The 13,985-nt window shown below is 43.3% G+C and overlaps 1 protein-coding gene across 2 annotated transcripts in view; it reads left to right on the forward strand.

Moving 5' to 3' along the window:
* Window positions 1–13,985, forward strand: part of STAG2 (STAG2 cohesin complex component) — a 221,829-nt gene that overhangs the window by 169,400 nt on the left and 38,444 nt on the right. For both annotated transcript variants that reach the window (XM_077285110.1, XM_077285109.1), the window contains exons 17-19: window positions 1,531–1,634; window positions 6,119–6,211; window positions 6,352–6,441. In XM_077285110.1, coding sequence (XP_077141225.1) covers window positions 1,531–1,634; window positions 6,119–6,211; window positions 6,352–6,441 — 287 coding nt within the window. The remainder of the gene's footprint in view (window positions 1–1,530; window positions 1,635–6,118; window positions 6,212–6,351; window positions 6,442–13,985) is intronic.

Genomic DNA, 13,985 nt, shown 5'->3' on the forward strand with positions numbered 1-13,985 from the left:
ACCTATAAAAAAAATAAATATCTCTCTTCTGCCTGGTTCCTGCGCTGCAGTGCTCCCGTTGATCTCCGGACCGCGGGCGCCGGCAATGAAAAGGGGGATGATGGGAGAAGGAGCGTAACGCTCCTCCCATCAATGCGGTCAGCTGTAGCGGCATGTAGCCGATACAGCTGAACAGCGATGACTGGCGGGTTACAGTACAGTAGCGTAGCGTTAACCCCCCCCCCCCGGTAGCTACGCTTCTGGTACACAGCCTTTATATTGCCATTGAAGTCCAGTCATATTTTCACATTTATTTCATAATGTGTTCTCTTAGTAATAAAGAAAAATGCAAAATGAAATTGTGCTCTTTCAAACGTGAATATTTTGGTGTTAAAGGGAATGTATCATTAGTAAATTGAATCATTTTTCTGTTAAACATTTATTGTATTTTTATCATAATTAACATACAGAAAGCTAATCACTGAGCCTCCTGGTAGACAAACACGTTCTTTTTAGTATAAATCCTATTTCTGCAGTCATTATGACAGGCAGAATTACTGAGAAAGGCCTTGCCTGTAAAGCTGGAGGCAGGTAATGGAGGGGTCTTGGTCACAGATAATAATTTTTTGCCTCTCCCTGTGTTATGACCTCTGTATAGGTCACATGGCAGGTATGTAGCAATTTACCATGGAAGTCCAGGGGTTATTTTCTGACGGAGGCTGTGACCATGCGGCTGCTGTAAATTAATTCTCTAAACTTCTGTTCACAGAGCAGCAACTTGAGCAAGATTGTTGCCTCCATAGTCATGGGCAGAAAATCAACAATCATAAAATATACAATCACAAAAAGTTAACACTGGATAGAATATTATTTCAGTATCTGGTATTAATTAAGTTAATCAAGAAAAATTAAGGCAATACATTTCCTTTAACATCATCGTCTAAAAAACACAAAAAAAAGTCTGATTTATTTATTTTTGCTTGACACGTGGTATAATAAATCAACTTCAGTTACAAAGCTGAAAAAAATCAAGCGCTTTTAAAGATTTGTACAAATTCAAAAGGCATAGTGAGGCTTGTTTCACTGTACGTTACTGCCGCTTTGGCTGTCTTGTTCAGGGGCTTCTATCTGAAGTCCTGCAAAACTGCACTAAGACTTAACCCTGACAGACCCATTTAATGTAATGAGGCTAATGGAACCCAACGTTTGCAACATTGTGCTCAATTTGACATTTTTCTGTCAGTGTCAGTCTTTTATGTCCGATGCAATAACACAACAAGTTGTTATTTTGTCCATAGCAAAAGATGGAAACTACTGAAAAAAAATGTCAAAAAGAGCCCTGTGTTCAGATGTTGGCCTCCATTTGCCTCTTTATACTGAATGGATTTGTCAGGGTTCTGTCCCATTTTTGTGGGCTACAGATCGTAGCCCCCATTTTTGAAGCACAAATGTAGTTTGAAAGAGGCCTTAACCAGTTTATGCCCTTTTATTTACGTCCTGTATGTAATTACATTACGTGCAAAATAAAAACCTGTTTTTCTTGTCCTGCAGCACTTACAGACCGCCAGGAAAGTGCGCTGATTGAAATTATGCTCTGCACAATACGTCAAGCTGCTGAATGCCATCCTCCAGTGGGCCGAGGAACAGGAAAAAGGGTAAACTATCACATTTTTTTTTATACAAAGCTTATTGACCACCTTCAAGACTTTTGTCATACTTGTACATCAGAAGTCGTGTCCCTGACTTTGGTGCGGGCTAGCATACCAAACCCACATCTTTCCCTGCACATGATGACTGATTTAGTCATTAGTCAGCTGATTAAGACTTTTGATCACTGCGATAGACTCTAGGGTTAGGGTTAGGGGATAAGTTTGGGCTTAGGATTTTTCAAAAGTAAAAATGACAATCTGACGAATAGTGTTGTGCACATCGGGTGATCGAGTGATATGCTCTAGTGACATGCTCGAGTCCCCGCCCCACATGTTCTGTGGCTTTTAGACAGCCAGAAAGAAAACTTGCAGGGATTGCCTGCCATACCCTGGGAAATCCCTGTATGTTTTTTGGCTGTCGTAACAGCCACAGAACATGTGGGGCATGGATTTGAGTGTGTCCCTCGAGCACCCACGATACTCTGTGCGTATGACAGCACACAATGCAAACTCGTCAACATTATTGACGACATATTCAATATGATCTAATGTTATCAGTTTCTGTGTAGTACCTTTTGGGTTAAAAATTCTCGCTATTTCCCTGGATAAAATCTTTGAGTGGTGTAGTTTCCAAAATTGGGTCATTTATGGGGGGTTTCTGCTGCCTAAGCACCTTATAGGCCCTGCAAAGGAGACATGTCGCCCACAATCTATTTCAACCAATTTGTGTTCCAAAATTCAAATGGTGCTTGTTCCGTTCCGAGCCCTCCCGTGAGAAATTGCTGCTAAACTTTTAACCTCGTAATAAAATAAAATGACGTTTGAAAAATGATACAGATATAAAGTAGACATACTGTATGGGCAATGTTATTTATTAATTATTTTGTACAGCATGACTGACTGGTTTAGGCCTCTTTCACACATCAGTTTTTTGCCACCGGATCTGTTTTTTTTTTTTCATAAACTTGTATTAGCGACGGGTGGCCTCACGTTTCATCCGTCGTTCGCCGGATCCGTCGAAAAATTTTTGTACGGAGACAACGGACAAAGTAATTTTTTTTTTTTTTTTTGTGTACGTCGAAAAAACGGACAGCGACGGATCCATCGCCATTTATCGTCTGCTAGAATGGAAGCCTATGGCGACATATTCTGTTTTTTTAACTGGGCATGCTCCAATCCAATTAGCCAGATCCGCTAGTCAGATCCGTCGAAAAAACGAATCCACCGCATCAGTTTTTCACAATCTGCGACCGATCCGTTGAGCCAACGGATTGTGACTGACTGCAAAAAACTGATGCGTGAAAGGGGCCCTAAAGATCTAAAGATTGAAAGTTGTAAAATTGCGATTTTTATATACTGTATATATTTTTTTTAAATCTCTCAATTTTTTTGACAAAATTGCGATATTTTCACTAACTCAAGTCATATCAAACAAATTTTATCACCATCATGAAGTACCGCCCCCCAGGGCCAGCCACCACCTTCTTTGACCACTTCACCACCTGGCTACTTCATTTCCTTTCCGCGGACATCCCCACTATCATCATGGGCGACTTCAACATCCCCACTGACACTTCCCTCTCAGCTGCCACTAAACTTCTATCTCTCACTTCCTCCTTCGGCCTCACTCAATGGTCTTCTGCAGGCACTCACAAAGATGGTCACACACTGGACCTCATCTTCACCCGCCTCTGCTCCCTATCTAACCTCTCTAACTCACCTCTTCCTCTCTCTGACCACAACCTTCTCACATTCTCTTCCCTCCACTCCATGTCTACAATCCCCACCCCACAAACTTTCACACCCTCGCAGAAATCTTAAACATCTTGACCTACATTCATTCTCTGAATCCCTCCTCCCTCTCACAGACATAAGTTCCTTACACAATGCGGATGACGCTGCCGCTCTATATAACACCACAATAGCTGTAACTTTGGAATCTGCTGCCCTATTTACACATACCAAAGCTCGCAAAATCAACAGACAACCCTGGCACACCAGCCTGACCAAAGAACTGAGGCGAGCTTCCAGGGCTGCTGAGCGCAGATGGAAAAGATCCCACTCCAATGAGCACTTCATCGCATTCAAACAGTCCCTCACTACTTTCAAGACCACACTCGCCACAGCTAAACAAACCTACTTCTCATCTCTCATATCCTCCCTGTCTCACAACCCTAAACAGTTATTGAACACCTTCAATTCTCTCCTCCGTCCCCCAGCACCTCCTCCCTCCCCACTTATCTCAGCTGAAGACTTTGCCTCATTTTTCAAGCAGAAGATTGAGAACATCAGAGGCAGTTTTGGTCAACAACCCCCAGAGCCCTTCCTCCCGACTTCCCAGCCCTCCACCTTCAAAACCTACTTCTCCACCATTACAGAAGATCAACTCTCCACTCTACTCTCAAAATCGCATCTCACCACCTGTGCACTTGACCCGCTCCCATCCCACTTCATCCCAAACCTCATCACAGTCTTCATCCCAATCCTAACCCATCTCTTCGACCTATCACTAACAACTGGTGTTTTCCCCTCAAGCTTTAAGCATGCCTCCATCACACATATCCTCAAAAAGCCCTCTCTTGACCCATCCTCTGTATCTAGCTATCGCCCTATATCACTTCTCCCTTATGCCTCCAAACTACTGGAACAACACGTTTACCTTGAACTGTCCTCCCATCTCTCTTCTTGCTCCCTCTTTGACCGCTTACAATCTGGCTTCCGGTCACACCACTCCACTGAAACTGCCCCAACTAAGGTCACCAACGACCTCTTAACCGCCAAGAGCAAGCGACACTACTCTGTCCTCCTCCTCGACCTGTCGGCTGCCTTTGACACAGTGGACCATTCCCTATTATTACAGACCCTCTCATCCCTTGGCATCACAGACTTGGCCCTATTCTGGATCTCATCATACCTAACAGACCAGACATTCAGCGTCTCCCACTCACACACCACCTCCTCACCTCGCCCCCTATCTGTCGGAGTCCCACAAGGTTCAGTCCTTGGGCCCCTGCTCTTCTCCATTTACACCTTTGGCCTGGGACAGCTCATAGAATCTCATGGCTTTCAGTATCACCTCTATGCTGACGACACACAGATCTACATCTCTGGACCAGATATCACCTCCCTACTAACCAGAATCCCTCAATGTCTGTCCACTATTTCATCCTTCTTCTCCGCGAGATTTCTGAAACTTAACATGGACAAAACAGAATTCATCATCTTTCCCCCATCTCACGCGACCCCCCCCCCCCCCCCCCCCCCCCCCAACGAACCTATCCATTACAGTAAACGGCTTCCCACTCTCCCCAGTCCCACAAGCTCGCTGCCTCGGGGTAATCCTTGACGCTGATCTCTCCTTCAAACCACATATCCAAGCCCTTTCCACTTCCTGCCGACTTCAACTCAAAAATATTTCACGAATCCGTACATTCCTCAACCAAGAATCTGCAAAAACCCTAGTCCATGCCCTCATCATCTCTCGCCTTGACTACTGCAACCTCTTGCTCTGTGGCCTCCCCTCTAACACTCTCGCACCCCTCCAATCTATTCTAAACTCAGCTGCCCGACTAATCCACCTGTTCCCCCGCTATTCCCCGGCCTCTCCCCTCTGTCAATCCCTTCACTGGCTCCCCATTGCCCAGAGACTCCACTACAAAACCCTAATCATGACATACAAAGCCATCCACAACCTGTCTCCTCCATACATCTGCGATCTCCATCTGCGCACGCGCGGCCTCCCGCGGCCATTTTCCTGAAGCCTTGGGAAGCAGAGCACTCCATCTGCGCACGCGCGGCCTCAGGAAGATGGACGCCACCACCGATAACAACATGATTCACCCGGCTCTGCTGCTTACCGGGCTGCTGCATCACCTCACCTGTGAAAGGGACCCCGCTCACTGCGCTGCCGCCGCCGCACCTCTGCCGCCGCCACACCACTGCCGGTAAACCTGTATTCCAACTATAAGACTCACCCCCCATTTTCCCCCCTTTTTTTTGGGAGGTGGGGGGAGTGCGTCTTATAGTCGGAAAAATACGGTATCTATTCTTAGGATAGAAAACCAATCTCGGATTAGTGGGGTCTGACACCCTGCACCCTCACTGATCAGTATTTTACCTGCCCTGGCAGTGGCCAGATGTAAAATGTACACAGAGACGTCATTCTAGAATGTTTTAGTGGCCTTTTCCAGGGCCTCCAGGTCTGAAGTAACCCCCACTATCAGAGTATTGGTAAACCCCAATTATTAAAATGGTTAACATGAAAATACGAAATGTTTCCTTTTTTCCCATTTAACAGAACCTCCTTTAATATTTGTTTTTCGCTAAATAAGAATTTAATCTGCACAGGAATAAACTTTATAACGATATTTACAAACATTAGGGACTTTTTCATAAATGGCAATTAACTTGTCCGGATGTTTTTACCTATATTATTCTACAAAGTTCCTAAACTGAACTATTATTGATGGTTAACATCCTTGTGTTTTTAGGTGCTGACCGCTAAAGAAAAGAAATCCCAGTTGGACGACAAGACTCGCCTTACAGAACTCTTCGCTGTGTCCCTACCACAGCTTTTAGCAAAAGTGTGTACTATCGTATTTATCCTGATTTGTTCATGCCATGAATGCAAATAATGTTACAGTGCAACATCTGTGTACTGAATATGCATGTGGTGAGAAAAAAAAGATTTAGCATCTACAATTTTGTGTTTTCTTTTACGTAGTATTCTGTCGATGCAGAGAAGGTGACTAATCTTCTGCAATTGCCGCAGTATTTTGACCTGGAAATTTATACAACGGGGCGTCTAGAAAAGGTAACAATTTTTAACTTTTTTTTTTTTTTTTAGATCAGGCCTTCTGCTTGGCTGGAATGATGGTATTTTACTGCAACAAAATATTGGGACATGACACGGGCATATTAGTAGGGTGTTTAATGTTACACTTACGGTGAAGTAGTAAAGAGCTTTTTTTATATGTTCTATTCTAATTGACTTTGGCTCCAAAACTTCCACAATAACTGCATGTGTAATTCTTGGCTTGTAGTGAAGTTACAAACCCAAAGCCTGTTCTATAAAATCACCTGTTTTTCATGACATTTATTGCAGTTTTGCTTTAATTCGGCACCTTCACTACTATCCCCACTAATTGGCATAACTGACACGAATCATGACTTTATAGATAGTCATAGTTACTGGGGGGTTTTGCACACAAGGACTCATTGACAAAACAACACCTGTTGTCAGTAGGGGGCCTAATAATTCAAGTGCTTATTCTCAGCTTACAAATACAGTTAGGTCCATATATATTTTGACAGAGACAACATTTTTATAATTTTGGTTATAGACATTACTACAATGAATTTTAAACAAAACAATTCAGATGCTGTTGAAGTTCAGACTTTCAGCTTTCATTTGAGGGTATCCACATTAAAATTGGATGAAGGGTTTAGGAGTTTCAGCTCCTTAACATGTGCCACCCTGTTTTTAAAGGGATCAAAAGTAATTGGACAGATTCAATAATTTTAACCCCTTCCCGACATTTGACGTACTATCCCGTCGAGGTGGGGTGGGCCCGTATGACCGCCGACGGGATAGTACGTCATCATCGATCAGCGGCGCTCACGGGGGGAGCGCGGCCGATCGCGGCCGGGTGTCAGCTGCATATCGCAGCTGACATCCGGCACTATGTGCCAGGAGCGGTCACGGACCGCCCCCGGCACATTAACCCCCGGCACACCGCGATCAAACATGATCGCAGTGTACCGGCGGTATAGGGAAGCATCGCGCAGGGAGGGGGCTCCCTGCGGGCTTCCCTGAGACCCCCGGAGCAACGCGATGTGATCGCGTTGCTCTGAGGGTCTCCTACCTCCCTCCTCGCCGCAGGTCCCGGATCCAAGATGGCCGCGGCATCCGGGTCCTGCAGGGAGGGAGGTGGCTTACCGAGTGTCTGCTCAGAGCAGACACTTGGAAAGCCTGCAGCCCTGCACAGCAGATCGTCGATCTGGCAGAGTGCTGTGCACACTGCCAGATCAATGATCTGTGATGTCCCCCCCTGGGACAAAGTAAAAAAGTTAAAAAAAAAATTTTCCACATGTGTAAAAAAAAAAAAAATTCCTAAATAAATAATAATAAAAAAAATATATTATTCCCATAAATACATTTCTTTATCTAAATAAAAAAAACAAAACAATAAAAGTACACATATTTAGTATCGCCGCGTCCGTAACGACCCAACCTATAAAACTGCCCCACTAGTTAACCCCTTCAGTAAACACCGTAAGAAAAAAAAAAAAAAAACGAGGCAAAAAACAACGCTTTATTACCATACCGCCGAACAAAAAGTGGAATAACACACGATCAAAAAGACGCATATAAATAACCATGGTACCGCTGAAAACGTCATCTTGTCCCGCAAAAAAAAAGCCGCCATACAGCATCATCAGCAAAAAAATAAAAAAGTTATAGTCCTGAGAATAAAGCGATACCAAAATAATTATTTTTTCTATATTTTAGTTTTTATCGTATAAAAGCGCCAAAACATAAAAAAATGATATAAATGAGATATCGCTGTAATCGTACTGACCCGACGAATAAAACTGCTTTATCAATTTTACCAAACGCGGAACGGTATAAACGCCTCTCCCAAAAGAAATTCATGAATAGCAGGTTTTTGGTCATTCTGCCTCACAAAAATCGGAATAAAAAGCGATCAAAAATGGTCACGTGTCCGAAAATGTTACCAATAAAAACGTCAACTCGTCCCGCAAAAAACAAGACCTCACATGACTCTGTGGAGCAAAATGTGGAAAAATTATAGGTCTCAAAATGTGGAGACGCAAAAACTTTTTTGCTATAAAAAGCGTCGCTGGTTTCACACTTGCGTTTTTGTCTGCAGCGTTTTTTGCACAAAAAAACGCATGCGTTTTTTCCCTATATTTGACATTGAAAACGCATGCGGTTTTTTTGTACGCGTTTGGTCGCGTTTTCAAACGCATGCGGTTTTTTTCTGCATGCGTTCATTTTCAGAAATACAACCTGCAGTATTTTCTTGCGTTTTTAAGCACATGCGTTTGTTTGCGTTAAAAACGCATGCATTTTTATCGAAAAAAAACAGAAAACACACTGAAAAGCCACCCACCACCATCAAGGTGATAAAGGGATCCAAACCCTAACCCTAACTCTACCCCTAACCTCACCCCTAACCGTTTAATGAACATTTTCTGACAGTCATAGTGCCACGTATTTCAGTGCCACGTATTTCAGTGCCACGTATTTCAGTGCCACGTATTTCTGTGCCACGTATCACGTATTTCAGTGCCACGTGTTTCAGTGCCACGTATTTCAGTGCCACGTATCACGTATTTCAGTGCCACATATTTTAGTACCACGTATTTCAGTGCCACGTATTTCAGTGCCACGTATTTCAGTGCCACGTATTTCAGTGCCACGTATTTCAGTGCCACGTATTTCAGTGCCACGTGTTTCAGTGCCACGTGTTTCAGTGCCACGTATCACATATTTCAGTGCCACGTATTTAAGTGCCACGTATTTCAGTGCCACGTATTTCAGTGCCACGTATTTCAGTGCCACGTATTTCAGTGCCACGTATTTCAGTGCCACGTATCACATATTTCAGTGCCACGTATTTAAGTGCCACGTATTTCAGTGCCACATATTTCAGTGCCACGTATCACGTATTTCAGTGCCACGTGTTTCAGTGCCACGTATTTCAGTGCCACATATTTCAGTGCCACATATTTCAGTGCCACGTATTTCAGTGCCACGTATTTCAGGGCCACGTATTTCAGTGCCACGTATTTCAGTGCCACGTGTTTCAGTGTCACGTGTTTCAGTGCCACGTGTTTCAGTGCCACATATTTCAGTGCCACGTATCACGTATTTCAGTGCCACGTGTTTCAGTGCCACGTATTTCAGTGCCACATATTTCAGTGCCACATATTTCAGTGCCACGTATTTCAGTGCCACGTATTTCAGGGCCACGTATTTCAGTGCCACGTATTTCAGTGCCACGTGTTTCAGTGTCACGTGTTTCAGTGTCACGTGTTTCAGTGCCACGTGTTTCAGTGCCACGTATTTAAGTGCCACGTATCACATATTTCAGTGCCACGTATTTCAGTGCCACGTATTTCAGTGCCACGTATTTCAGTGCCACGTATCACGTATTTCAGTGCCACGTGTTTCAGTGCCACGTATTTAAGTGCCACGTATCACGTATTTCAGTGCCACGTATTTCAGTGCCACGTATTTCAGTGCCACGTATTTCAGTGCCACGTATTTCAGTGCCACGTATTTTAGTGACACGTATTTTAGTGACACGTATTTCAGTCACGTTTAGGGTTAGGGTTAGGGCTAGGGTTGGAGGTAAAGTTAGGGTTAGGGTTTGGATTACATTTACGTTTGGATTAGGGTTGGGATTAGAATTATGGGTGTGTCAGGGCTAGGGGTGTGGTTAGGGTTACCGTTGGGATTAGGGTTAGGGGTGTGTTTGGGTTAGGGTTTCAGGTAGAATTGGGGAGTTTCCACTGTCCAGGCACATCAGGGGCTCTCCAAGCGCGACATGGCGTCCAATCTCAATTCCAGCCAATTCTGCGTTGAAAAAGTAAAACAGTGCTCCTTTCCTTCCGAGCTCTCCCGTGCGCCCAAAAAGGGGTTTACCCCAACATATGTGTTATCAGCGTACTCGGGACAAATTGAACAACAACTTCTGGGGTCCAAGTTCTCTTGTTATCCTTAGGAAAATAAAAATTTGGGGGGCTAAAAATCATTTTTGTGGGAAAAAAAAGATGTTTTATTTTCACGGCTCTGCGTTATAAACTGTAGTGAAACACTTGGGGGTTCAAAGTTCTCACAACACATCTAGATAAGTTCCTTGGGAGGTCTAGTTTCCAATATGGGGTCACTTGTGGGGGGTTTGTACTGTTTGGGTACATCAGGGGCTCTGCAAATGCAACGTGACGCCTGCAGACCAATCCATTTAAGGCTGCATTCCAAATGGCGCTCCTTCCCTTCCGAGCTCTGTCATGCACCCAAACAGTGGTTCCCCCCCACATATGGGGTATCAGCGTACTCAGGACAAATTGGACAACAACTTTTGGGGTCTAATTTATCCTGTTACCCTTGTAAAAATACAAAACTGGGGGCTAAAAAATCATTTTTGTGAAAAAAAAAAAGAATTTTTATTTTCACGGCTTTGCGCTATAAACTTTAGTGAAACACTTGGGGGTTCAAAGTTCTCAAAACACATCTAGATAAGTTCCTTGGGAGGTCTAGTTTCCAATATGGGGTCACTTGTGGGGGGTTTGTACTGTTTGGGTACATCAGGGGCTCTGCAAATGCAACGTGACGGCTGCTGACCAATCCATTTAAGTCTGCATTCCAAATGGCGCTCCTTCCCTTCCGAGCTCTGTCATGCGCCCAAACAGTGGTTCCCCCCCACATATGGGGTATCAGCGTACTCAGGACAAATTGGAAAACAAATTTTGGGGTCCAATTTTTTCTGTTACCCTTGTAAAAATACAAAGCTGGGTGCTAAAAAATCATTTTTGAGAAAAAAAATAAAAATTATTTTCACGGCTCTGCGTTATAATCTGTAGTGAAACACTTGGGGGTTCAAAGCTCTCAAAACACATCTAGATAAGATCCTTAGGGGGTCTACTTTCCAAAATGGTGTCACTTGTAGGGAGTTTCAATGTTTAGGCACATCAGGGGCTCTCCAAACGCAACATGGCGTCCCATCTCAATTCCAGTCAATTTTGCATTGAAAAGTCAAATGGCGCTCCTTCCCTTCCAAGCTCTGCCATGCGCCCAAACAATGGTTTACACCCACATATGGGGTATCATCGTACTCAGGACAAATTGGCCAACATTTTTTGGGGTCCAATTTCTTCTCTTACCCTTGGGAAAATAAAAAATTGGGGGCGAAAAGATCATTTTTGTGAAAAAATATGATTTTTTATTTTTACGGCTCTGCATTATAAACTTCTGTGAAGCACTTGGTGGGTCAAAGTGCTCACCACACATCTAGATAAGTTCCTTAGGGGGTCTACTTTCCAAAATGGTGTCACTTGTAGGGAGTTTCAATGTTTAGGCACATCAGGGGCTCTCCAAACGCAACATGGCGTCCCATCTCAATTCCAGTCAATTTTGCATTGAAAAGTCAAATGGCGCTCCTTCCCTTCCAAGCTCTGCCATGCGCCCAAACAATGGTTTACACCCACATATGGGGTATCATCGTACTCAGGACAAATTGGCCAACATTTTTTGGGGTCCAATTTCTTCTCTTACCCTTGGGAAAATAAAAAATTGGGGGCGAAAAGATCATTTTTGTGAAAAAATATGATTTTTTATTTTTACGGCTCTGCATTATAAACTTCTGTGAAGCACTTGGTGGGTCAAAGTGCTCACCACACATCTAGATAAGTTCCTCAGGGGGTCTACTTTCCAAAATGGTGTCACTTGTAGGGAGTTTCAATGTTTAGGCACATCAGGGGCTCTCCAAACGCAACATGGCGTCCCATCTCAATTCCAGTCAATTTTGCATTGAAAAGTCAAATGGCGCTCCTTCCCTTCCAAGCTCTGCCATGCGCCCAAACAATGGTTTACACCCACATATGGGGTATCATCGTACTCAGGACAAATTGGCCAACATTTTTTGGGGTCCAATTTCTTCTCTTACCCTTGGGAAAATAAAAAATTGGGGGCGAAAAGATCATTTTTGTGAAAAAATATGATTTTTTATTTTTACGGCTCTGCATTATAAACTTCTGTGAAGCACTTGGTGGGTCAAAGTGCTCACCACACATCTAGATAAGTTCCTTAGGGGGTCTACTTTCCAAAATGGTGTCACTTGTAGGGAGTTTCAATGTTTAGGCACATCAGGGGCTCTCCAAACGCAACATGGCGTCCCATCTCAATTCCAGTCAATTTTGCATTGAAAAGTCAAATGGCGCTCCTTCCCTTCCAAGCTCTGCCATGCGCCCAAACAATGGTTTACACCCACATATGGGGTATCATCGTACTCAGGACAAATTGCACAACATTTTTTGGGGTCCAATTTCTTCTCTTACCCTTGGGAAAATAAAAAATTGGGGGCGAAAAGATCATTTTTGTGAAACAATATGATTTTTTATTTTTACGGCTCTGCATTATAAACTTCTGTGAAGCACTTGGTGGGTCAAAGTGCTCACCACACATCAAGATAAGTTCCTTAGGGGGTCTACTTTCCAAAATGGTGTCACTTGTAGGGGGTTTCAGTGTTTAGGCACATCAGGGGCTCTCCAAACGCAACATGGCGTCCCATCTCAATTCCAGTCAATTTTGCATTGAAAAGTCAAATGGCGCTCCTTTCCTTCCGAGCTCTGCCATACGCCCAAACAGTGGTTTACCCCCACATATGGGGTATCAGCGTACTCAGGACAAATTGTACAACAACTTTGGGGGTCCATTTTCTCCTGTTACCCTTGGTAAAATAAAACAAATTGGAGCTGAAATAAATTTTGTGTGAAAAAAAGTTAAATGTTCATTTTTATTTAAACATTCCAAAAATTCCTGTGAAACACCTGAAGGGTTAATAAACTTCTTGAATGTGGTTTTGAGCACCTTGAGGGGTGCAGTTTTTAGAATGGTGTCACACTTGGGTATTTTCTATCATATAGACCCCTCAAAATGACTTCAAATGAGATGTGGTCCCTAAAAAAAAATGGTGTTGTAAAAATGAGAAATTGCTGGTCAACTTTTAACCCTTATAACTCCGTCACAAAAAAAAATTTTGGTTCCAAAATTGTACTGATGTAAAGTAGACATGTGGGAAATGTTACTTATTAAGTATTTTGCGTGACATATGTCTGTGATTTAAGGGCATAAAAATTCAAAGTTGGAAAATTGCAAAATTTTCAAAATTTTCGCCAAATTTCCATTTTTTTCACAAATAAACGCAAGTTATATCGAATAAATTTTACCACTAACATGAAGTACAATATGTCACGAGAAAACAATGTCAGAATCGCCAAGATCCGTCAAAGCGTTCCAGAGTTATAGCCTCATAAAGGGACAGTGGTCAGAATTGTAAAAATTGGCCCGGTCATTAACGTGCAAACCACCCTTGGGGGTGAAGGGGTTAAAGGGAACCTGTCACCCCGTTTTTTGAAGATGAGCTAAAAATAGCGTTAAATAGGGGCAGAGCTGGGCGTTACATTAGTGTCTTTGTGTGCCTTTATAACCTACCTAAGCTGCCGAAATACCTTTGTAAAGTCGCCGTTTTCTGCTGTCACTCACGCTGGTCTGGTCATATGGGCGTGGTGACAGCGCTGTTTCTCCCCCAGAATCCTGCTCATCATTAC

The sequence above is a fragment of the Ranitomeya variabilis genome, chromosome 2 (assembly GCF_051348905.1).
Source record: "Ranitomeya variabilis isolate aRanVar5 chromosome 2, aRanVar5.hap1, whole genome shotgun sequence".
NCBI classification, from domain to species: domain Eukaryota; kingdom Metazoa; phylum Chordata; class Amphibia; order Anura; family Dendrobatidae; genus Ranitomeya; species Ranitomeya variabilis.